Source organism: Salvelinus alpinus, chromosome 31 (assembly GCF_045679555.1).
Source record: "Salvelinus alpinus chromosome 31, SLU_Salpinus.1, whole genome shotgun sequence".
Lineage (NCBI taxonomy): Eukaryota > Metazoa > Chordata > Actinopteri > Salmoniformes > Salmonidae > Salvelinus > Salvelinus alpinus.
Window position 1 is genome coordinate 15,750,458 of NC_092116.1, and position 24,690 is coordinate 15,775,147.

General features: G+C 44.7%; 1 protein-coding gene across 1 annotated transcript in view; it reads right to left on the bottom strand.

Annotated features, from left to right (window-relative positions):
* The window catches only part of fgf11a (fibroblast growth factor 11a), a 117,315-nt gene extending 98,896 nt beyond the window's left edge, over positions 1 to 18,419 (bottom strand). Inside the window, exons 1-2 of the mRNA XM_071378212.1 lie at positions 17,925 to 18,419; positions 16,294 to 17,529 (exon numbers count right to left, since the gene is read on the bottom strand). Coding sequence (XP_071234313.1) covers positions 16,294 to 16,486 — 193 coding nt within the window. The 5' untranslated portion in view covers positions 16,487 to 17,529; positions 17,925 to 18,419. The remainder of the gene's footprint in view (positions 1 to 16,293; positions 17,530 to 17,924) is intronic.
* Positions 18,420 to 24,690: the final 6,271 nt, after the last annotated feature.

Below are 24,690 nucleotides of genomic sequence, written 5' to 3' on the forward strand. Positions count from 1 at the left end.
GGTATCTTTACTTGTCTGACAATCGAGTACTTTTTTCACCACTGGCAGCCAGGCTGCTCAAGATTGACTTCGAAATTGGACATCTGTCCATGTCCTGAGGAAGTCGGGAAATGCTTTCAAAACCGGCCACTAATCTCATGACTCCGGATCCGAAGGTGTTCAATCTCAGTGGTAGACACGTTTTTTTGGTTTTATTTTACCTTATCCCAAACCATAGCCCTTAACACTCATACCCGTGTACAGGTAAAAAATGACAGATTTGTGCACTGATATGCGCCTAAATTACAAGTCAGTGGCTGTACAGTAACATGCTACAAATGAGGTCAGCGCTCAGGCTCTCGTCTTCACACCACTGTGCGGGTTTTGACCGACAACCGTTCTGAACTTGAGCACCGCGCGCACCAAGAAGTTGCCCAGATCCCCCCTACAATAGGCAGTAATGCTGTAAATTAAGACTAAATTTTTTTTCTAAAGATGAGACATCGAGGATTATAGTAAACAAACACCGCTTTGATGTCATACTGCACAAGCAAGCCAAACACCAAGCAGTCCAAATGTGCACTTCACATTTCCATATCATAAAACTCATGTCATATACAGTGTCCGTGTTTATGATCACTATGTTTGATGTACAGTTAGAAGATGGCGTCACACCCTGGGTTGTTCTGAATAGACTGAGCCTGTGTTTGTGCACCTGAATCACTCATGACTCATTTCTATGCACACCAAAATGACTATCTGTTTCTGTGAATTGCCCTGTGAAAGCCTAATACTTTAAGATCGTATTTTATAACGTAGCTAGTCACGTTGGCAATAAAACAAGCTTTCAAATGATGCCCACCTGACCCAGATTGCGATATATAATGTGCTGTTGTTAGATTGCATAAACAACGAGAGTAATTGTGTTATGGCAGGGATGCAGGGTGTTCCATACAAAACAATCATACGTGGGCTTGCTCTAGTTCCTCGACAGCACAGCAAAAACAAAGTAGTATAGTTGAAGACTCTTCTTTGAGTCATAAAAGTGCATTGAAATTATTTAAGAACCGTGCACACTTTGGAGAAGTGTGTGTCACTTGGAGACACTAGTTAGTCGTCTCACTTAAACCCTTGGCATTTTTTTGTCTTATGTTGCACCTACCCCACATGTTTCATGCTCTGTGTAGTGAATGTATCCAAAGCATTTTCAGATTTCGTTGTCAACAAATGTGGCGAAAAGTACAGTAAATGTAAAATGCACATATAATCAACAGTCTAATGTTGCGATTCAATCCTGTGTCAGGTGAACCGTTGTCTCCTCAACTTTGGTCTAATCATTTTTCCATTATCTCCAAACTGTTCCCTTTCAATTGCTACCATGATTGTGCACACGCCTTTCATATTTTTTCTGTAAGAAACATTTCAATTATACCTATCCATATAGGCCAATTCCCACGAGTGTAAAGGATTAACCCTTTACATTAAAACCTACCCCAACCAGAAACCGTGGATAGATGACGGCATTCGCGCAAAACTGAAAGCGTGAACCACAGAATTTAACCGGGGCAAGAAGACTGGGAATATGGAGGAATACAAACAGTGTAGTTATTCCCTCTGCAATGCAATAAAGCAGACTAAACGTTGGTATAGTGACAAAGTTGAGTCCCAGTTCAACGGCTCAGACACAAGACGTATGTGGAAAATCAGCCACGTCGCGGACATTGATGTCTTGCTTCCAGACAGAATGAACCCCTTCTTCGCTCGTTTTGAGGATAACACAGTGCCACTGAAGCGACCCGCTATCAAGGACTGTGGGCTCTCCTTCTCCGTGGCTGAGTAAGACATTTAAACGTGTTAACCCTCGCAAGGCTGCCGGCCCAGATGGTATCCCTAGCCGCATCCTCAGAGCATGCGCAGACCAGCTGGCTAGTGTGTTTACAGATATATTCAATCTCTCCATATCCCAGTCTGTTGTCCCCACTTGCTTCAGATGGCCACCATTGCTTTCTTAGGTACAGGGACAAAGGTAATTGAACTAAATTACTATCGCCCCGTAGCACTCAGCTCTGTCATCATGACGTGCTTTGAGAGACTAGTAAAGGATCATATCACCAACACCCTACCTGATACCCTAGACCCACTTCAATTTGCCTATGTAAGAATGCTGTTCATTGACTATAGCTCAGCATTCAACACCATAGTACCCTCCAAGCTCATCATCAAGCTCGAGGCCCTGGGTCTGAACCCCACCCTGGCAACTGGGTCCTGGACTTTCTGACAGGTCGCCCCCAGGTGGTGAAGGTAGGAAACAACACCTCTTCGCTGATCCTTTCAACACTGGGGCCCCACAAGGATGCGTGCTCAGCCCCCTCCTGTACTTCCTGTTGACTGAGTGGCCAAGCGCGCCTCCAACTCAATCATCAAGTTTGCAGACGACACAACAGTAGTAGGCTTGATTACCAACAACGATGAGACAGCCTACAGGGAGGAGGTGAGGGCTCTGTGAGTGTGGTGCCATTAAAATAACCTTTCACTCAACGTCAACAAAACTAAGGAGATGATCGTGGACAGGAAACAGCAGAGGGAGCACGCCCCTATCCACATCGATGCGACCGCAGTGGAGAAGGTGGAAAGCTTCAAGATCCTCTGTGTACACATCACTGACAAACTGAAATGGTCCACCCACACAGACAGTGTAGTAAAGGCACAACAGCACCTCTTCAACCTCAGGAGGCTGAAGAAATTTGGCTTGTCACCTAAAACCCTCATAAACTTTTACAGATGCACAATTGAGAGCATCCTGTCGGGCTGTATCACCGCCTAGTACGGCAACTGCACCGCCCAGAACTGCAAAGCTCTCCAGAGGGTGGTGCGGTCTGCCCAAAGCATTACCGGAGATCAAACTTCCCGCCCTCCAGGACACCTACAGCACCCGATGTCACAGGAAGGCCAAAAAGATCATCAAGGACAACAACCACCCGAGCCACTGCCTGTTCACCCCGCTATCATCCAGAAGGCGAGGTCAGTACAGGTACATCAAACCTGGGACCAAGAGACTGAAAAACAGCTTATATCTCAAGACCATCAGACTGCTAAACAGCCATCACAAGCACATCAGAGGCGGCTGCGTATTGATATAGAGTAGGAATCACTGGCCACTTTTAGAAACGGATCACTAGCCACTTTAATAATTGTTCCGTATCGAACATTACTCATCTCATATCTATAAACTGGACTCCACACTATTCTACGGTATCTTAGTCACTTCTAAATTGTGTTTACATATTCCATCACCCATCTCTTAAGCATGTACTGTGTTGTTTGCAGCTTCTTCAACATGTGACGTTTGAAGAAACGTGGCTAATGGTCAGAATCTGAGGTCAAATTGGTAAAACCATGAGATCTTGCTGGTGTTTGAGTGAATGCATGCGTGTGTGCGTGTGTGCATGAGTGAGTGAGTGAGTGAGTGAGTGAGTGAGTGAGTGAGTGAGTGAGTGAGTGAGTGAGTGAGTGAGTGAGTGAGTGACTGTGCGTGAGTGAGTGAGTCAATGAGTGAGTGAGTGAGTGAGTGAGTGAGTGAGTGAGTGAGTGAGTCAATGAGTGAGTGAGTGAGTGAGTCAATGAGTGAGTGAGTGAGTGAGTCAATGAGTGAGTGAGTGAGTCAATGAGTGAGTGAGTGAGTCAATGAGTGAGTGAGTCAATGAGTGAGTGAGTGAGTCAATGAGTGAGTGAGTCAATGAGTGAGTGAGTGAGGATGGCTAGGAGGTGGGCATGCATCTCCATGTCATCCACGTACAGCTGTGTTTGCATACCATCAGGCAAATTGATTGCATAGAAAATGCTAACGTGTTCATTCCTCTCCCCGTGCATGTTAATACAGTCATTAGAAGTATGACCACTGATTAAAGGGACCGCGCTTAGGGAAATTCAAGTCTCCTCCTCGCCACTCATTTTTGACATTGAGGCAAGCAGCAGGAGTAGAAGATGCTGCCTCAGCAGAAACAACACGTCATCTGTTCCCTGCACCAAGTCATACACAATGAGCGAGAAGGAGGCTGCTGCATCCTGTACATGGCAAGACAGAGGATGAATATGTTGTGTGTGTGTGTGAGTGGTGTGGGAGTGTGTGTGAGTGTTTGTGTGTGAGTGTGTGTGTGTGTGGGAGTGTGTGTGAGTGGTGTGGGAGTGTGTGTGAGTGGTGTGGGAGTGTGTGTGAGTGTGTGTGTGTGAGTGTGTGTGTGTGTGTGAGTGTGTGGGAGTGTGTGTGAGTGTGTGTGAGTGTTTGTGTCACCTGTATAAGTTACAGATGGTGTTACAGGTTAATTAAGAATCACACCTGAGGTGGTCTACATACTGATACCAGTGGCATAGATGTCACAGATTGTGCGTTTGTGTGTGTGCGTTCCATCGTGCATGTGTACACGTGTGTGTGTGTGTGTGTGTGTGTGTGTGTGTGTGTGTGTGTGTGTGTATGTGTGTGTGTGTGTGTGTGTGTGTGTGTGTGTGTGTGTGTGTGTGTGTGTGTGTGTGTGTGTGTGTGTGTGTGTGTGTGTTGTCGTGGAAATTTCCTGTATTACTCAAAGAGAGAGAGAGCCAACCACACACAAGTCAGAGTTAAATTATATATTCAATTTTTAATATATATACAAGCTTCACCAAAGCCCTTTAATGACTCTCAGATCAATTCAGTGTCTATAAATGAATTCTCTGAGAGTCCTTACAAAACAATTCTTAGTTTCATTTATAGCCAAGATACACCCCTCTCAACTTACAAAGAATCCTTTACCCGAAAGAGTATCCTATCGCTAGACAGCATCAGCTATAAATCATCGTTCAGTTTGATCTCCCAAGACAAGGTTTAAATCTCATGCTTGATACTTCACTGTCTACCAAAACATTACCTCATCCAATGGCATATATCAATTGTCATTTCTAGATACTCCCAAACCTGGACAAACTCAAAATCAGACAGTGAGCCCCTTAGGTCAAATACTAGGTCAAGATAAGGGCAACCTCAGAGGGGACATACAATGGTTCCAAACACGGCCAAACTCCTTCCCCCTATGAGAAAAGTACAAGCATTTCGCTACACTCGCATTAACATCTGCTAACCATGTGTATGTGACTAATAAATTTGATTTGATTTGATTTGATTTGAAGTAGGGAGTGACTGGCGTACAGACATTGTATGAGATAACTAACTGGTTCCCCAATTAATAACTCCATCCCTTCACATGGTTTAGGAATAGTTACAAACAACGTTCCCATAAGAAACCAACGTTCCACTCTGTCCTCCCCCCCTTCTGATATTCTACTTAGTACCACATGGTTTAACAGATACATTGACTTATGAAGACAAGCCTGACCTCTCCCCTCTCTGGCCCCAAGTTACCAATCCCTAGCTCAGAAGATTCTAATGACAAGTATCTCACAAGCATATGATGAAAATAACATCTTATCTATCTATGTTACTTAGCTAAATCTGATTCTGCCACGACATTGTGTGTGTGTGTGTGTGTGTGTGTGTGTGTGTGTGTGTGTGTGTGTGTGTGTGTGTGTGTGTGTGTGTGTGTGTGTGTGTGTGTGTGTGTATGCACTTGCGTATGTACAACACTGTCTACTGTGTGTAGTTACTACAGCAAGTGAATGCCTGCCGTGTCATCCCCAATACCAGCCGTCCCCCTGTAGCAATCAGAGCTCCATTATAAATGCATGTAGCAGCTTCACTGAGTCCTGGGTTTATAATACAGCTACACAATTCCCCAGCTCCCCGTTGTCCCTGACTAACTACCTGGCTAGCAGACGTCAACACCATGTTGAGGAAGAAGACATACTTGGAGGGAGGGAGGGAGATAGAGGAAGGAGGCAGCTGTCAACACCATGTTGAGGAAGAAGACATGGTGAGGGAGGGAGGGAGGGAGGGAGGGAGGGAGGGAGGGAGGGAGGGAGGGAGGGAGGGAGGGAGGGAGGGAGGGAGGGAGGGAGGTGTCCTTGATAATATAAGCGTTTGGGCACTGCGAGAGCAAGGGAGTAGAGAAGTGGGGGAGATGTTGGGGTAACCTCACAATTTGAGGGCTTTATTGGCATGGGAAACATATGTTTACATTGCCAAAGAAAGTGAAATAGATAAGAAACAAAATTGAAATAAACAATACAAAATTAAAAGTAAACATTACACCCACAAAAGTTCCAAAATAATAAAGCCATTTCAAATGTCATATTATGTGCAAATAGTTAAAGTACAAAAAGGAAATTAAATAGACCTAAATATAGGTTGTATTTACAATGGTGTTTGTTCTTCACTGGTTGCCCTTTTCTTGAGGCAACAGGTCACAAATCTTGCTGCTGTGATTGCACACTGTGGTATTTCACCGAATAGATATGGGAGTTTATCAAAATGTAATTTGTTGTCGAATTCTTTGTGGGTCTGTGTCTCTAATATGGTCATACATTGGGCAGGAGGTTAGGAAGTGCAGCTCAGTTTCCACCTCATTTTGTGGGCAGTGTGCACATAGCCTGTCTTTTCTTGAGAGCCAGGTCTGCCTACGGCGGCTTCTCTCAATAGCAAGGCTGTACATAGTCAAAGCTTTCCTTAAGTTTGGGTCAGTCACAGGGGTCAGGTATTCTGATACTGTGCTCGCTCTCTCTCTCTCTCTCTCTCTCTCTCTCTCTCTCTCTCTCTCTCTCTCTCTCTCTCTCTCTCTCTCTCTCTCTCTCTCTCTCTCTCTCTCTCTCTCTCTCTCTCTCTCTCTCTCTCTCTCTCTCTCTCTCTCTCTCTCTCTCTCTCTCTCTCTCTCTCTCTCTCTCTCTCTCTCTCTCTCTCTCTCTCTCTCTCTCTCTCTCTCTCTCTCTCTCTCAATTGTGCAAGGCTGAATGGTTGCTCTCCACACTGAGCACAGTGTTATTGATGAAATCAGTTTGTGTGTGTGTGTGTTTGTTTGAAATTGATAAATCAGTGTGTTAATGAGCAGTGCTGATGGGGCCTGATGAATCACACCGCAACGATGAGCCGCTCATTGTCACACACACACACTTCAGCAAAGGGTTGTAATTTACCCAGCCCTTTTTGAAGGGTGTATGTGTGGATTTATAGTAGTAGTAGGGCCCTTTCCTTTCCCGATATCTCTAGCCACGGCAGCATCGCACACACACACAAACGCAGTCAGGCATGCGCCAACCCGTGCACACTAGATGTATGTGTCCCTGACCTGATATGCAGTAGAAGTGTTACTGTATTCTGTTTGGTAAACAGCATTTATATGTCCTTCTTAAACACACACACACACACCTATAAATCATCCCATTCCTTCTCAAACACACACACACACACAATTCCAGCGTGGTGATTCCTCCTCTCTGTGTTTGCAGAGGGGCAGGCTGACCTTGTTAACAGCTGACTGGGCTGTAGTGGAGGGTGAGGCCATCATTAGTATGGGTTATTACCAGCCACCCGGTGAGTGAGTAGAAATGTGGTCTGATGGAGGGGGGTGGGGAGGAGGAGGAAGGGAGGAGGCAGGGTCAGTCAGGGACATGCACGTCAGATCGTCATCTGTCACTGACACACAGGTAAGCAGCGATTACAGATGATACACACATGCATCACATCCAGGCAGGCGCACACACAGAGAAATGGACACAAGCAACCTGAATGTTCATGCAGGAGAGCTCGCTCACACACGCTCACACACACACACCTGTACATAAACACATGGAACCTGAACTACTTGCTTAGGAAATAGTGGGGCATGAGTAGGAACAGCTATGGGTAAGTACGTATACTGTATACTGTATGACCACACACACACGCACGAAGGAACACGTGGAGCACTCACAGAGAGATACATCGACACACTAAAACAAATTGACCCATATCACCACACCACCAATAAACAAAACAGCATACACCAACTAGAAGATCACACGTCCATACCACGCGTTTGAACTGTCACCATATTTGATACAGCCATTAACATTACATAGTTAACGTCACACTCCATCCAGTCCTCTCTGTCTCTCTCTCCATCCCTCTCTCCATCCAGTCCTCTTTGTCTCTCTCTCCATCCCTCTCTCCATCCCTCTCTCCATCCAGTCCTCTCTGTCTCTCTCTCCATCCCTCTCTCCATCCAGTCCTCTCTGTCTCTCTCCATCCCTCTCTCCATCCCTCTCTCCATCCAGTCCTCTCTGTCCCTCTCTCCATCCCTCTCTCCATCCAGTCCTCTCTGTCCCTCTCTCCATCCCCCTCTCCATCCCAGTCCTTTCCCTGTCCCTCTCTCCATCCCTCTCTCCATCCCAGTCCTTTCCCTGTCCCTCTCTCCATCCCTCTCTCCATCTCAGTCCTCTCTGTCCCTCTCTCCATTCCTCTCTCCATCTCAGTCCTTTCTGCCCCTCTCTCCATCCCTCTCTCCATCTCAGTCCTCTCCATCCCTCTCTCCAATCCTCTCTCCATCCCAGTCCTTCCCCTGTCCCTCTCTCCATCCCTCTCTCCATCCCAGTCCTCTCTGTCCCTCTCTCTGTCACTCTCTCCATCCCTCTTTATCCCTCACTCCATCCCAGTCCTCTCCCTGTCCCTCTCTCCATCCCTCTCTCGATCCCAGGCCTCTCTCCATCCCAGTCCTCTCTGTCCCTCTCTCTGTCCCTCTCTCGTCCCTCTCTCCATCCCTCTCTCCATCCCAGTCCTTTCCCTGTCCCTCTCTCATCCCTCTCTCCATCCCAGTCATCTCTGTCCCTCTCTCCATCCCTCTCTCCATCCCAGTCCTCTCTCCATCCCTCTCTCCGTCCCCTCTGCTGATCTATAATTGAGCTAAACTCTTGTGGAAGCTTGTTGCATGCTGGGTAGAGCCAAAGCAAAACCAACCAGATGCCCCTTTGAGGGCGAGCCAGGAACAGGAGAGGTCAGGTAAATTCTGTGGGGTCACTGGTGACGAGGGATCAATGATGGTCTCCAACCACCTACACCACACACACAGCCAGAAGGATGCACAGACACAAACACACACACACAGCCAGAGGCACACACACTGTAAATGAGGTTACTGTGAATTTGACAGTAGCTTACAGGCAGCTTGGTGGCAAGTGAAATTCTTTATTTCATATTACAGTATATATAAATATATATATATAATATATATAATATATATATATATAAATACGGTATCAAGGCAGGTACTGTGTATTGACACAGTACAATACTGTAAAATTGACCGTATTATATTGTAAAAAAGTGAAGCTACTGTTATCGGAATGAATGGATTTCACAGTATTTTACTGTAATTACAAGTGATTAGTGCAAGCAGGTTGGCTGCTACAGTGGGTAAAGTGTTTACACATTACAGTGTATTTATGAATATTTGGTGTTTTATATCATTTGCACATAACAAAGGCCTTAACAAAGACTTCCAAACTCACAGTGACCACAGGGCAAAACAGACCAAAAGGACATGGCAAAATGCTCAACCGTTTATGGTTTAAGACTTGCTGCCACTCCAATCTATCCCCTATACAAATTGATGGGGCACTATAATTACATAGGAGTTAAGTTGTTACAGCATTCTTACTCATGGGTGCAACAAATATAGTCTCTCACAAGGCACAACTCAAAATATGTCAATGCAACAGAAACAACAATACCTTACACCCACTACGGTCAAAAGGTTTCTGTCGATCCAAAGATATGATATGATACGGTACTGTATTCTTTAGAAAAAAAGTGTATTTCACCTTGATTTAACCAGGTAGGCTAGTTGAGAACAAGTTCTCATTTACAACTGCGACCTGGCCAAGATAAAGCAAAGCAGTGCGACACAAACAACAACACAGAGTTACACATGGAATAAACAAGCGTACAGTCAATAACACAATAGAAAAAAAAGAAAGTCTATATACAGTGTGTGCAAATGGCATGAGGTATGGCAATAAATAGGCCATAGTAGCAAAGTAATTACAATTTAGCAGATTAACACTGGAGTGATAGATGAGCAGATGATGATGAGCAGATGATGGTGTGTAAGTAGTGATACTGGTGTGCAAAAGAGCAGCAAAGTAAATAAAAACAATATGGGGATGAGGTAGGTAGAAAGGGTGGGCTATTTACCGATGGACTATGTACAGCTGCAGCGATCGGTTAGCTGCTCAGATAGCTGATGTTTAAAGTTAATGAGGGAAATGTAAGTCTCCAGCTTCAGCAATTTTTGCAATTCTTTCCAGTCACTGGCAGCAGAGAACTGGAAGGAAAGGCGGCCAAATGAGGTGTTGGCTTTGGGGATGACCAGTGAGATATACCTGCTGGAACGCGTGCTACGGGTGGGTGTTGTTATCGTGACCAGTGAGCTGAGATAAGGCGAAGCTTTACCTAGCATAGACTTATAGATGACCTGGAGCCAGTGGGTCTGGCGACGAATATGTAGCGAGGGCCAGCCAACTAGAGCATACAGGTCGCAGTGGTGGGTGGTATAAGGCGCATTGGTAACAAAACGGATGGCACTGTGATAGACTGCATCCAATTTGCTGAGTAGAGTATTGGACGCTATTTTGTAGATGACATCGCTGAAGTCGAGGATCGGTAGGATAGTCAGTTTTACTAGGGTAAGTTTGGTGGCGTGAGTGAAGGAGGCTTTGTTGCGAAATAGGAAGCCAATTCTAGATTTCATTTTGGATTGGAGATGTTTGATATAAGTCTGGAAGGAGAGTTTACAGTCTAGCCAGACACCTAGATATTTGTAGTTGTCCACGTATTCTAGGTCAGAACCATCCAGAGTAGTGATGCTGGTCGGGCGGGCTGGTGCGGGCAGCGAACGGTTGAAAAGCATGCATTTGGTTTTGCTAGCGTTTAAGGGCAGTTGGAGGCCACAGAAGGAGTGTTGTATGGCATTGAAGCTCGTTTGGAGGTTAGTTAACACAGTGTCCAAAGAAGGGCCAGATGTATACAGAATGGTGTCGTCTGAGTAGAGGTGGATCAGGGAATCACCCGCAGCAAGAGCGACATTGTTGATATATACAGAGAAATATATACAGAGAAAAGAGTCGGCCCGAGAATTGAACCCTGTGGTACCCCCATAGAGACTGCTAGAGGTCTGGACAACAGGCCCTCCGATTTTACACACTGAACTCTGTCTGCGAAGTAGTTGGTGAACCAGGCGAGGCAGTCATTTGAGAAACCAAGGCTATTGAGTCTGCCGATAAGAATACTGCGATTAACAGAGTCGAAAGCCTTGGCCAGGTCGATGAAGTCGGCTGCACAATACTGTCTTTTATTGATGGCGGTTATGATATCGTTTAGTACCTTGAGCGTGGCTGAGGTGCACCGTGACCAGCTCGGAAACCGGATTGCACAGCGGAGAAGGTACGGTGGTATTCGAAATGGTCAGTGATCCTCCGGTGGGTGGAATTACAGTACCATTCGAAATACAGCAATTCTTTCACCACCTGCAACATTTTCCCACAATGCTCCATAATTTACAGTATGCTGCAGTAAAACTGTTGATAATACCCAAAATTACCATATCAATTACAGTTTTCTGTTACTGTGCACACACAGGCAGAGGCACCAGAGACGGAAAAAGACACACTCAGGAACACCTACACACTCACGGCCATGGGTCACCGATTCTCCCTCGCTCGCTCTCTCTCTTTTTTTTGCTGACAGGCAATATTCCCACAATGACAGAGCCAAGCTATGTCTAATCCATACTAATACGTAGTGAATGCCGGAATCGTGGAGAAGCCATAGAAAGCAAAAGGGGCTTGTATTACCATAATAAAACAATCAGACTGTAGCGACCGCTAGTGCAACCCATTAGAAAAGGAATGAGGCTTCAAAAAATGGCCGGCCATTAGGACCTGGCCTGATATCTATTTTCATCGGGGCGTGTGTGTACGTGTGTGTGTGTGCGGCGTGCGTGCATGCATGCGTGCGTGTGTACGTGCATACGTGCGTGCATGCATGCGCGAGCACACGGGAGCGCATGTGTGTGCGTGCGTGAGTCTCGCCATATTTTTCCACCGGTAATTACAGTGCAGTGCATGGTGGCCGCGGCGGCAGATGCTGTGTTCGGGGGTAAGGTTTCCACGGTGACCACCCTGACGAACTTGGCTCAGGAAGGTAATACATATAGCGGGTCGACCAGCGGAATAAAGACCGCAGCAGCTACTGCACATGCCCAGTTAGACCAATGGCTAGTGAGGTCTGGAGAAGGGAGTGGTTACCTGGTATTAGGTTTCATATAATATTCACGTATGACTTACAAACCTGCGACGTACATGTTTTGCGTATGGGTGGTGCCGGGAATCGAAGCCACTTATCCTGCAGTTGCAAGCACCATGCTCTACCAACTGAGCTACGTTTATAGATATAGAACGTTTACACAATATTTATAGAACGTCGACACACCATTCATAGAACGTTCACTTCACACAACAGTCCATCCATAATAGAGAAACCTCTGGAAGCATCTAACTAAGTGAGCCTTCAATTCTTCAATTCTGAGTGAGTCTTCACACAACATGCCTGAAATCATACTTTGAAATAAATGACTAAATAGAACATGGTATACAGAGAGAAAAAAGCCTAATATAAACTGAGTGCTTCGAGCCCTGAGTGCTGATTGGCTGACAGCCGTGGTAAATCCGACCGTATACCACGGGTATGACAAAACATTTATTTTTACTGCTCTAATTACGTTGGTAACCAGTTTATAATAACAATAAGGCACCTCAGGGGTTTGTGATATGGGTCATTTTTGGGCTTACTAGAATAACTGAACACCCCACAACATTAAGTACATATTAAACCGTCAAGAAAACATATTTTCCCACCTCAGGCATTAAAGCCCTTATATTACTGTACTTTATTACTATACTTGTGATGGGGTTGAGGTTCTTTGGTTCAAAATGGCCTCTGCTCCTCATGTGGTGAAGGACAGGAGACCACATGGTGTGCATGAAAGAATAGATTGTATATTTTTATGGGTATTATTAAAGTATTATTTTAAAGTATTATTTTGATAAGTACTAGTTTTCCATCTTTATTTCATGCAACGGGGTTGAGTAGGTCAGCTCGACGATCCCCACCTGACTTTAAAAAACAACAAAGTACAGATAAAAAAGAATGTGATTACTTGCCTGTTTCTGTACCGTGCAGTTGAAAATTGTTGAATGATGTTATATAATTACATTACAGGATTCTTAGTGCCAGTTAAAAAAATACGATTTTTTGAATAATAAAGTTTAAATGAATGCTATATTTATTTCAATTCATTATACTGGACATTTCAATTCATATTCAAACTCTTTTAACATTTCATTTGGTGACCCAATACTTGAAATATAATATCAAAATATTACCTGAGCCCAAGAATGACCCATACAAGGCCAATATACCACGTTTAATGGCTGTGTCCTGGCACCACGCATTGCGTCATGCGTAAGAACAGCCCTTAGCTGTGGTAAATTGGCCATATACCACACCTCCCCAGGCCTTGTTGCTTAAATATACTCTAAAAGGTGACAGTATAGTCCAAAATGATTTCAATATTTTGACACATGGCACATACACTGACTACTCCAAACAACTACTTCCAAATGTCAAGAGCACAGAGATACGTGTGAATATAAACACAAAAGCAGGATGTCCCATATATAACATTGTTCTACATTTAAGAACATTTTGTCTTCTCAGATGTCATAGCCAGCCCACTGTCTCACACTAGCTCATAGAAATACTGTTGCCACCATTAAACTTCATTTTGGTCCATTTACTTATGAGATCATAAAACCGCAGCACCACCGTGACGAAGACCCCTCAAAGCAGTCTGGGAATATATCTCCTCAAGTCTAGTTTAATTCCACTAACCAGAAGTGTATTGTGATAGATTTAGTCTGACCGGCTTAATGTGTTACTGGGTTAATTACGTAAAACACACACACACAGGGTTTTAAATAACACATGAGAACACACACACACACACACACACACACACACACACACACACACACACACACACACACACACACACACACACACACACACACACACACACACACACACACACACACACACACACACCAGTTGCCTCGTAAATGAGGGTATTGATGTTTTTATACCGTGCTAAATCACTACGACACGCCAAGTTCTTTCTATCGCCGCAAATGACCAGGACCTGTCTGCTGGTCGGTCCGCTGTGCTGACATGTAACACAATAATCAGACCCATTACAGACAGAGAAGGGGGCAGTTATGTGGTGAATTGTCTATAATGTATGGTAGGACTATTGTTTAAAGTTGTAATAGGGGAACGGATGTAGCAGGTGTAGAACATTTTTATAGAGAAACAACATCGACTTTCGTCAGTATTGAGTAGATAGAATGCTTTCTATTTTTAACACAACCAGTACATACAAATCCTAATTCTCCCTCGTTTCCATTCAGGTGATAATGCAACAGATATTCAGGCCATTCGCCTGAATACAACGGGGCTTATGCTAACTGCACCGCTGGGTCACCTCTCCTTTCTACAGTCAACACATGCTCAACGTATATGTCTGCTCAGTAACAAGGAGATAAAGAAGCTTTGAGCTTCTTGACAATCATGTAAACTGTCAATATGGATTTGTGGGGTCATGTATGGGTACAGACTGTATATGATGAAATAAACCAGACCAATAATACCTTAATAATAACCAATAATACCAGGAGTTTTAAGTAGCAAGTGAAAGAAAGAGAGTAATAGGCAAATATAGACTCACATAAATGAAAGTGAAAATACAGTACCAGTATAAAGTTTGGACACGCCTACTTATTCAAGGGTTTTTCTTTATTTGAACTATTTTATACATTGTCGAATAATGGTGACGACGTCACAGCTATGAAATAACACATATAGTAAGCAAAAACAGTGTTCAACAAATCAAATATATTTTAGATTTGAGATTCTTCAAAGTAGCCACCCTTTGCCTTGATGACAGCTTTGCCCACTCTTGGTATTCTCTCAACCAGCTTCACCTGGAATGCTTTTCTAACAGTCTTGAAGGAGTTCCCACATATGCTGAGCGCTTGTTGGCTGCTTTTCCTTCACTCTGCGGTCCAACTCATCCCAAACCATCTCAATTGGGTTGAGGTCGGGTGATTGTGGAGGCCAGGTCATTTGATGCAGCACTCCATTACTCTCCTTCTTGATCAAATAGGACTTACACAGCCTGGAGGTGTGTTGGGTCATTGTCCTGTTGAAAAACAAATGGTAGTCCTACTAAGCCCAAATCCGATGGGATGGCGTATCACTGCAGAATGGTATGGTAGACATGCTGGTTAAGTGTGCCTTGAACTCTGAATAAATCACTGACACTGTCACCAGCAAAGCACACACAACTTCCATGCTTCACGGTGGGAACCACACGTGGATTTCATCCTATCACCTACTCTGCGGTAGGAGGAACCAAAAATCAAAAATTTTGACTCATCAGACCAAAGGACAGATTTCCACTGGTCTAATGTCCATTGCTAGTGTTTCTTGGAGCAAGCAAGTCTCTTCTTATGGGTGTCCTTTAGTAGTGGTTTCTTTGCAGCAATTCGACCTTGAAGACCTGATTCACGCAGTCTCCTCTGAACAGTTGATGTTGAGATGTGTCTGTTACTTGAACTCCATGAAGCATTTATTTGGTCTGCAATATCTGAGGCTGGTGACTAATGAGCTTATTCTCTGCAGCAGAGGTAACTCTGCATCTTCCTTTCCTGTGGAGGTCCTCATGAGAGCCAGTTTCATCATAGCGATTTATGTTTTTTTCGACTGCACTTGAAGAAACTTTCAAAACTCTTGAAATGTTCCGTATTGACCTTCATGCTTAAAGTAATGATGATCTCTTTGCTTATTTGAGCTGTTCTTGCCATAATATGGACTTGGTCTTTTACCAAATAGGGCTATCTTCTGTATACCAGCCCTACCCTGTCACAAAACAACTGATTGGCTCAAACGCATTAAGCAGGAAAACAATTCCACAAATTAACTTTTAACAAGGGACACCTGTTAATTGAAATGGATTTCAGTTGACTACCTCATCAAGCTGGTTGATAAAATGCCACAAGTGTGCAAAGCTGTCATCAAGGCAAAGGGTGCATACTTTGAAGAATCTCAAACATGAAATATATTTGGATTTGTTTAACACTTTTTTGGTTACTACATGATTCAATGTGTGTTATGTGCTATTTCATAGTTTTGATGTCTTCACTATTATTCGACAATGTAGAAAATAGTAAAAAAATATAGAAAAACCCTTGAGTGAGTAGGTGTGTACAAACTTTTGACTGGTACAGTATATATTGACTCACCCGGTTTTTTTTCTAACTTTCGCCCTCGATTGCCACATAGTCGGACTTTTGATATGAGTAATAATATTTGTTTCTGGCACAGGGACTTGTTGGCCTTGGGGCACGGCTTCCTCTTGTTGGCCACCTGCCGGTTGGCCTGGGGGTCCTTTACCTCCCGCCGCTGGCGGATCAATGAGCTGGCGAGAGCCGCCATATTGCCGCCCGCTCCTGTTCTTCACCCGGTTGTGGTCGGGGGGAACCGTGGGCCGCCCCCCTGCCCTTTCACCCAGGGCGACGGCGCACCGCCGGGGGAGATTACCCAGAATCCTTGAGAAAACTTTCCTAGATTGACATAGAAATGTCAATATGTTATGTCAACAATATCTGGAGGAATATAGTAGCAGAGTGGGGGTCACTGGGGGATTCTTGCTGGTGAATGGAGGGAGGAGACCACCACGGCAGAGAGAGTGGTGGAGTGGTGGAGTCCTTGTCAAAGGCCCACCCAAAGTTGTGGGATGTTGACTAGTTGAGGTTTGGTTAGATGCAATGTGTTGTTCCAGTCACTGGTGGTTTAGCTGTTGTTGTCTGTTGTTGCCTGCTATTGCACTTGTTGTTGTTTACGTTGTTGTCACTGTCCCTCCATCACCATGGCAGCAGGACAATATAAAACTCATGGTGTCATTTTCAGGTACACAGTTATCAGTGGGTGAGAAGAGCCACTATGCCAGTGTCCCTCTGTGTGCGTCCCAGGTTGGGTGCTCCGTCCTGGGCCACAGGCCCTCCCCACGGCCCCCTCCTCTCCCTGCAGCTCCAGCTAACTTTGACACAGCTCCTTCAGGATAGGAAAGAATTTGCCTGACGACTGAATCATATCAAAACAGAGATAAGTCTCAAAGTCCTTTTTGCCTCCAGTCCTGCTGCTCACACACACGCTTCAATTCAGTCAGGAGGTGATCGTTGACAGAAAGTGATCGTTGAAATAAGAACAAACAAAAAAAAATTGAAATGACAACCTTTCAGACATCCACAATGCAGCTCCTCCTTTCTTCACCTGATCATTTTAACATCCCTCCATCAAAAAGAGAAAAAACGAAAATTACAAGAGAAAAAGAAAGAATTCAAAACGGGACCGTCCGACCTGAGATATCGGCTCGGAAAAAAAGAGGAATGAGGATAACGGGTGGACGGACGGATGGACAGACGGAGAGTTGGATCTTCCCTTCCTTTCAAGCTCTCCTGGCATAACCCCCTTTTCACCTACCCCCCGAGAGAGAGGGGGAAGACAGAGAGAGAGAGAGAGAGAGCAAAAGAGCGAGAGAGAGAGAGAGAGAGAGAGAGAGAGAGAGAGAGAGAGAGAGAGAGAGAGAGAGAGAGAGAGAGAGAGAGAGAGAGAGAAAACAGAGAGAAACATTTTTTAATCCCAGCAGTTCCCACAAACAGAGGTGACATTCATGAATGAGGAAGCAAGAGAGAGACTTAGGGAAAGGGAACTCATGCAGTGTGCCTGCCTATCCTCCCCTCGGATCTCCAACTCCAACATCACTACAGTTGAGTATCCTTCACACAAACGAGGAGAGGGGCAGAGAGGTATGAATGAATGAATGAAGGGAGGGATGAAGGAAGGGAGGTGACAGGTAGCTGTTGTCTCTTACTGTGCTGTGGCTGTAGCCGTGGATCATCGGCGGGGGGCTGGTCGGTAGGTGACAGTGGTCCGGTGCCTTAGAGTCCCCCTGTCCTCTCTCCTCTCTCTCTCTCACTGCTGCTTCAAAAGGCACCAGTGCCTGCCTCCCTGGATGCCTTCCCTACTCCCTCTGTGTGTGAGAGAAAGAGAAAATGTGTGTATGTCTCTTGATCTCCCGATCAAAGCAACTCTCAGTTTCATTGCATGCATGCAAGAGAGAGAGAGAGAGAGAGAGAGAGAGAGAGAGAGAGAGAGAGAGAGAGAGAGAGAGAGAGAGAGAGAGAGAGAGAGAGAGAGAGAGAGAGAGAGAGAGTGTGTGTGTGTGTGTACACGTGTGGAGAGACAGTGTGTGTGTGTGTGTGTGTGTGTGTGATTCTCTCTCTCATCCCTTGCTCACAGTGCATTACAGAGCCAGCAGCGGCAACATGCTTTACATGCTCTCTCCCTCCCTCCCTCTCTCTCAATTGTGCTCTCTATTTCCCTAAGCCCTCCCTCTTGCTATCCTTCCCCCTCCCTTTTCTCCTCCCTCTGTCACTCCGATCCCTCCTTCTCTGTCTATCATTCAAAATCCCTCCTTCACTCCTTCTTCCTCGTCTCTCATTCCTCCCTTCCTCTCCTCCCCTCTCTCCCCATCGCTCCTCTCGCTCGGTACAGCGGTATAGCCCAGCCCCACCCTCTCTATGATGTTGGCTTAAAGAGACAAACAGAGAGTAGATGTCAGTGGCTGTAGTCTCCCTCTACACTGCTCAATATGACAAGGACATAGGGATAGACAGACAAACAGAGAGACAAAGTGAATCAGACAGGATAACGTCTCTTAGACGTCACTTATACAACGTCATAGACAGACGTACATTCAGTATGCAAATGAATAATCAAACTTCTGAATATACACTCTCACATACACACAGGCACATTCACACACACACATCCTATCTGTCTCTCTCTTTCACTTTCTCTTCACAAATAAAAGCATTTTATAGAATGTTTGAACATTTTTGTGCCCTTTTCAACTTTTTTTGTATATGATCATTTCTGTCTTTCATAGTCCAAAACAAGCACTAGGCATTAGCATCAACTCTGTTATTCTACAAACTCTATTATTAGTAAGTACCCATGCTATGGACTATTCTACGCTGGTCTGAGCAATCGGAATCCACGCTTCAAGATTGTTTTGATAACGCGGACTGGGATATGTTCCGGGTAGCCTCAGAAGATAATATTGCCGAATACGCTGATTGGGTGAGTGAGTTTATAAAGAAGTGTATAGGAGATGTTTTACCCACTGTGACTATTAAAACCTACCCTAACCAGAAACAGTGGATAGATGGCAGCATTCGAGAAAAACTGAAAGCACGTACCACCGCATTTAACCATTGCAAGGCGACTGGGAATATGGCAGAATACAAACAGTGTAGTCATTCCCTCCGCAAGGCTATCAAACAGGCAAAATGTCAGTACAGAGACAAAGTGGAGTCGCAATTCAACGGCTCAGACACGAGACGTATGTGGCAGGGTCCACAGACAATCACGGACCACAAAAGGAAAACCAGCCACATCGCGGACATCTTGCTTCCAGACAAACTAAACACCTTCTTTAACCGCTTTGAGGATCATACAGTGCCACCGATGCGGCCCGCTACCAAGGACTGTGGGCTCTCCATCTCCGTGGCCGACGTAAGTAAGACATTTAAACGTGTTAACCCTCGCAAGGCTGCCGGACCAGACAGCATTTCTAGCCATGTCCTCAGAGCATGCACAGACCAGCTGGCTGGTGTGTTTATGGACATAATCAATCTCTCCCTATCCCAGTCTGCTGTCACCACATGCTTCAAGTTGGCCACCATTGTTCCTGTACCCAAGAATGCAAAGGTAACCGAAAGAAATTACTATCACCCTGTAGCACTCACTTCTGTCATCATGAAGTGTTTTGAGAGACTAGTCAAGGACCATATCACCTCCACCTTACCTGTCACCCTAGACCCACTCAATTTGCTTACCTCCCCAATAGGTCCACAGACGATGCAAATGCCATCACACTGCACACTGCCCTGTCCCATCTGGACAAGAAGAATACCTATGTAAGAATGCTGTTCATTGACTATAGCTCAGCATTCAACACCATAGTACCCTCCAAACTCATCATTAAGCTCGGGGCCCTTGGTCTGAACCCCGCCCTGTGCAACTGGGTCCTAGACTTCCTGACAGGCCGCCCCCAGGTGGTGAAGGTAGGAAACAACATATCCAGTTCACTGATCCTCAGCACTGGGGCCCCACAAGGGTGCATGCTCAGCCCCCTCCTGTACTCCCTGTTCACCCATTACTGCGTGGCCATGCACACCTCCAACTCAATCATCAAGTTTGCAGATGACACAACAGTAGTAGGCCTGATTACCAACAATGACGAGACAACCACAGGGAGGAGGTGTCAGGAAAACAACCTCTCACTCAATGTCAACAAAACAAAGGAAATGATCGTGGACTTCAGGAAACAGCAGAGGGAGCACCCCCATATCCACATCAACGGGACAGCAGTGGAGAAGGTGGAAAGCTTCAAGATCCTCTGTGTACACATCACTGACAAACTGAAATGGTCCACCCACACAGACAGTGTGGTAAAGAAGACGCAACAGCGCCTCTTCAACCTCAGGAGGCTGAAGAAATTTGACTTGTCACCTAAAACCCTCACAAACTTTTACAGATGCACAATTGAGAGCATCCTGTTGGGCTGTATCACCGCCTGGTACGGCAACTGCACTGCACCACCGTCTGGGCTGTCCAGAGGGTGGTGCGGTCTGCACAACGCATCACCGGGGGAAAACTACCTGCCCTCCAGGACACCTACAGCACCTGATGTCACAGGAAGGCCAAAAAGATCATCAAGGACAACAACCACCCGAGCCACTGCCTGTTCACCCCGCTACCATCAAGAAAGCGAGGTCAGTACAGGTGCATCAAAGCTGGGACAGAGAGACTGAAAAACAGCTTATATCGCAAGGCCATCGGACTGTTAAACAGCCATCACTAGCACAGAGAGGTTGCTGCCTATATACAGACTTGAAATCATAGGCCACTTTAATAATTGGAACACTAGTCACTTTAATAATGCCACTTTAGTAATGTTACATATCTTGCATTACTCATCTCATATGTATATACTGTATTTTATACTATCTATTGCATCTTAGCCAATGCCGCTCTGACATTGCTCATCCATATATTTATATTTATATATTCTAATTCCATTCCTTTACTTAGATATATGTGTATTAGGTATTTGTTGTGGAATTGTTAGATATTACTTGATAGATATTGCTGCACTGTCGGAACTAGAAGCACAAGCATTTCGCTACACTCGCAATAACATCTGCTAACCATGTGTATATGACCAATCAAATTTGATTTGATTTGCATCAAACTGAAACTTTATCAAACTTCATCAAACTCTCTCTGATGTGTCTCCAATACAAATTCAGCTTTTTTGTGTGTTGTTACGTTGTAATAGCAATTTCACAGTGCCTATATTATAAAGATATAAACCCTGGATTGGATCCCCCAGAGGTGTGTGAAAGGAATGGAATCCTTCTCACCTGCTGGGTTTTCTCTTTTACTTTACAACACCGACAGGGTTCCCTCTCTCCCTCCTTTTTACTCTTGAGTTAGCTTAGCTCTCCTCACACCACAGCGCTTCAGCCAAGCACAGTGGCTCCATCTCCATTATGGGGAAAGCTCCATCGGATCAGAAGGACTCCGTTTCTCAGAGCTCCACAATGCGGAAACTGGAGTGGGAAGAGGCACAGACACAGGAGATTTGTGATGAAGACATCAGTCGGTCCAGACAAGCCAAGGCATGGTACAGAGTGCCAGGAAGGAGAGGGATGGAGAAGGGAAAGGGAGACAGAGAGGAGGGGGAGAGAAAGAAAAAGAGAGAGAATGCGGGAGAGAGAGAGAGAGGATAATATCAGGAGCTAATGACTCCATGTGTTTCCGTGTGTGTCGGTTTCATTACTGTCAAATCCCTGGGCTTGTCATGACCAGGTCGCTCTGACCAAAGGGTTCACATCACATGCTCTCCCCTCCTCCTCATCGCTCCTCTCCATCCCATTCTCCTCCAACTCCTTCTCTTCTTCTCTCGCTGTCCCACAAATACTGGCCCAGTTCTGTCTCACACCTCTCTCCCCTCTGTCCCGCCATCTCCTCCCTCCCCAACCCCTCTTTCACTCCCTTTGCTCCTCCTCCCCCTCTTTCCCCCTCTCCCTGACACAGCAGAGGTGACTAGTCTCATTTTCTCTCTCTAATCCTCCACCTCATTATGTAAGGATGAAGGGTTGATGTGGCTCGTTTGTTATGTTTGGCTTCAACACCCCTGATGCTGTTTTCCTCTTTCATACTTAATGACCTCCCTCCATCATTCTATCACTCCATCATTCTATCACTCCATCATTTCATACATTGTCCAAATTAGTCTCAGAGACTTTGTGTAAGGCTGTCTTAAAATGGACACCGCAATACCATCTTTCCATCCCTCCATCATTCTATTGGTTCACATGGAGGAGTTTCAGAAGTGATTGGTTATTAAAGGAAACGTCTCAACTGAGAATATTTCACCGTCAATCCAGTACAGTCCTCAATCATCAACCACATGTAGTACTAGAGGGTTGGAGCACTGTGTTTCCAGTTGTTCATTCGATAGAGAAAACGTCTGACCCTCGGTCAGGTGATGTAACGCCATTGTGCTGCTAGTCAGGGCTCCACTTATAAAGTCCACTTCCTCTTTTAATTTGTTAAATACAAAATCCCCAAACACATGTTTTATATGAGCTTACAGATAAGCACTAAAACAGTGCTCTCATCAAACTTCCTCTTAGCTATCACGCCACTGTAGGCTAGAAGGGGGTTCAAGCTGAGGGGATTGTGGGATTTAGAGTCCAGAGAGACCAACCTGGCCTCAGAGCATTGAGTATTATTCTGTACATCAATCCGACACGCTCCATTTAGTATGATGTGTTTGTATGTATGTATTCATTTGTGAATGCCCATCACCTATTTCGTATATGTTACAAATTACAATTCATATTATACATTACGAATTAGCAAAATGAACTATATTCTCCAATTTAAAAAATATATGATATGTTACGAATTCTAGCTAGGTAGCTAGCATTAGCTAGCTGGCTAACTTTAGCTAGGCTAGGGGTTAAGGTTAAGTTTAGTAGTTAGGTTAAAGGGTTAAGGTTAGGGGAAGGGTTAGCTAAAAGGGTTAAGTGTATTAGTTAGGTTAAAGGGTTAAGGTTAGGGTTAAGGGAAGGGTTAGCTAACATGCTAAGTAGTTGAAAAGTTGCTTAAATGCTAAAGTTGTCCGTGATGAGATTCAAACTCGCAACCGTTGGGTTGCTCGACAGTTGCGTTTATATACACGCACACGCACGCACACACACACACACACACACACACACACACACACACACACACACACACACACACACACACACACACACACACACACACACACACACACACACACACAGGATCATCTTCTCTCAAACAAAACATCCTTTGATAGTTACGTGTAAGTGTGCCTTTGGTTCAGAGTCACTTGGGAGTAGGTCAAATAGTTAAATCTAGTTTCCTACTTGTACTTGAAAAGCAGGGAAGTGGACTACTGTTGATGTTTGACATAAACTGTTAATCTCAGAACCCTTCCAATGTGATGTGGGTCCCCTCCCATCTCTCCCCTCTTCTCTTCTCCCCTCTTCATCATCCTCCTCAACCCCATAGAATTAGAACACTAAAATGGACATGAACCTTCTTAAGACTGTCTGAAGGTCAGCCATTTTGGTCAGGAAGTTGGTTTGCCAGTGCTGTGATAAGATATTGTAAATGCAACAATTAGGCCAATCGATATTATCTCATATAATACTGCCCTACCAATCAAAAAGGCAGTAACTGTTCATTGTGTGGAACTGAGAAAAAATGCTTTTATTTACCTTGGTTTCACGGTAACTTTATGCAGTTACTGCTAACATGACCCCCATTTTCTCCAAAACACAATACAATAGAGGCAGGATCCTTGTACACATGATTAAGCATGTATTTAATGTAGCAAAAATGACATTAACTCATTGTCGACCAAATGAGCAGTTACTGACTTTTTGCTTGGGAGGGCAGAATAGCACTTACAGCTTTCCAAGAAAACAAAATAGGAGACATTAATGGTCTGTTTACATATATTTTAGAAGCTATTTATACAGAAAATGTGTATAAACTCCATAGTAACTGGATTTATAATTGACAGTATTGTAGATTGAGAATAATTATTTTACACAATTTCTGATAAAATGACGTTACTTTTTTTCCCATTTATTTGCCATTCATTCCAATTTGACTGGTTTAGATTTCTCCCTGACCAATATGGCTGCCATTTTTGCCCCATTCAGGAACTGAGGGTATGACATAACCCCTCTAGTAATTTAATACGATCTCTATGCTCCACCCTTTGTCCCCACACAACCCCATAATTTTCCTGAGCCCTCCCGGTTCTAATCTTTTCTTGGAGCGGAATGGGATGGAGAAGAGGCAAAGAGGATGGGGAAGGAGGGGAAAGATTAGCATAGCATTTAATCTGTACAGATCTTAAGGAACAAGTGGCCAAACCCTTCTCAGCCCTGAGAGAGAGAGAGCGAGAGCGAGAGCGAGAGAGAGAGAGAGAGAGAGAGAGAGAGAGAGAGAGAGATAAA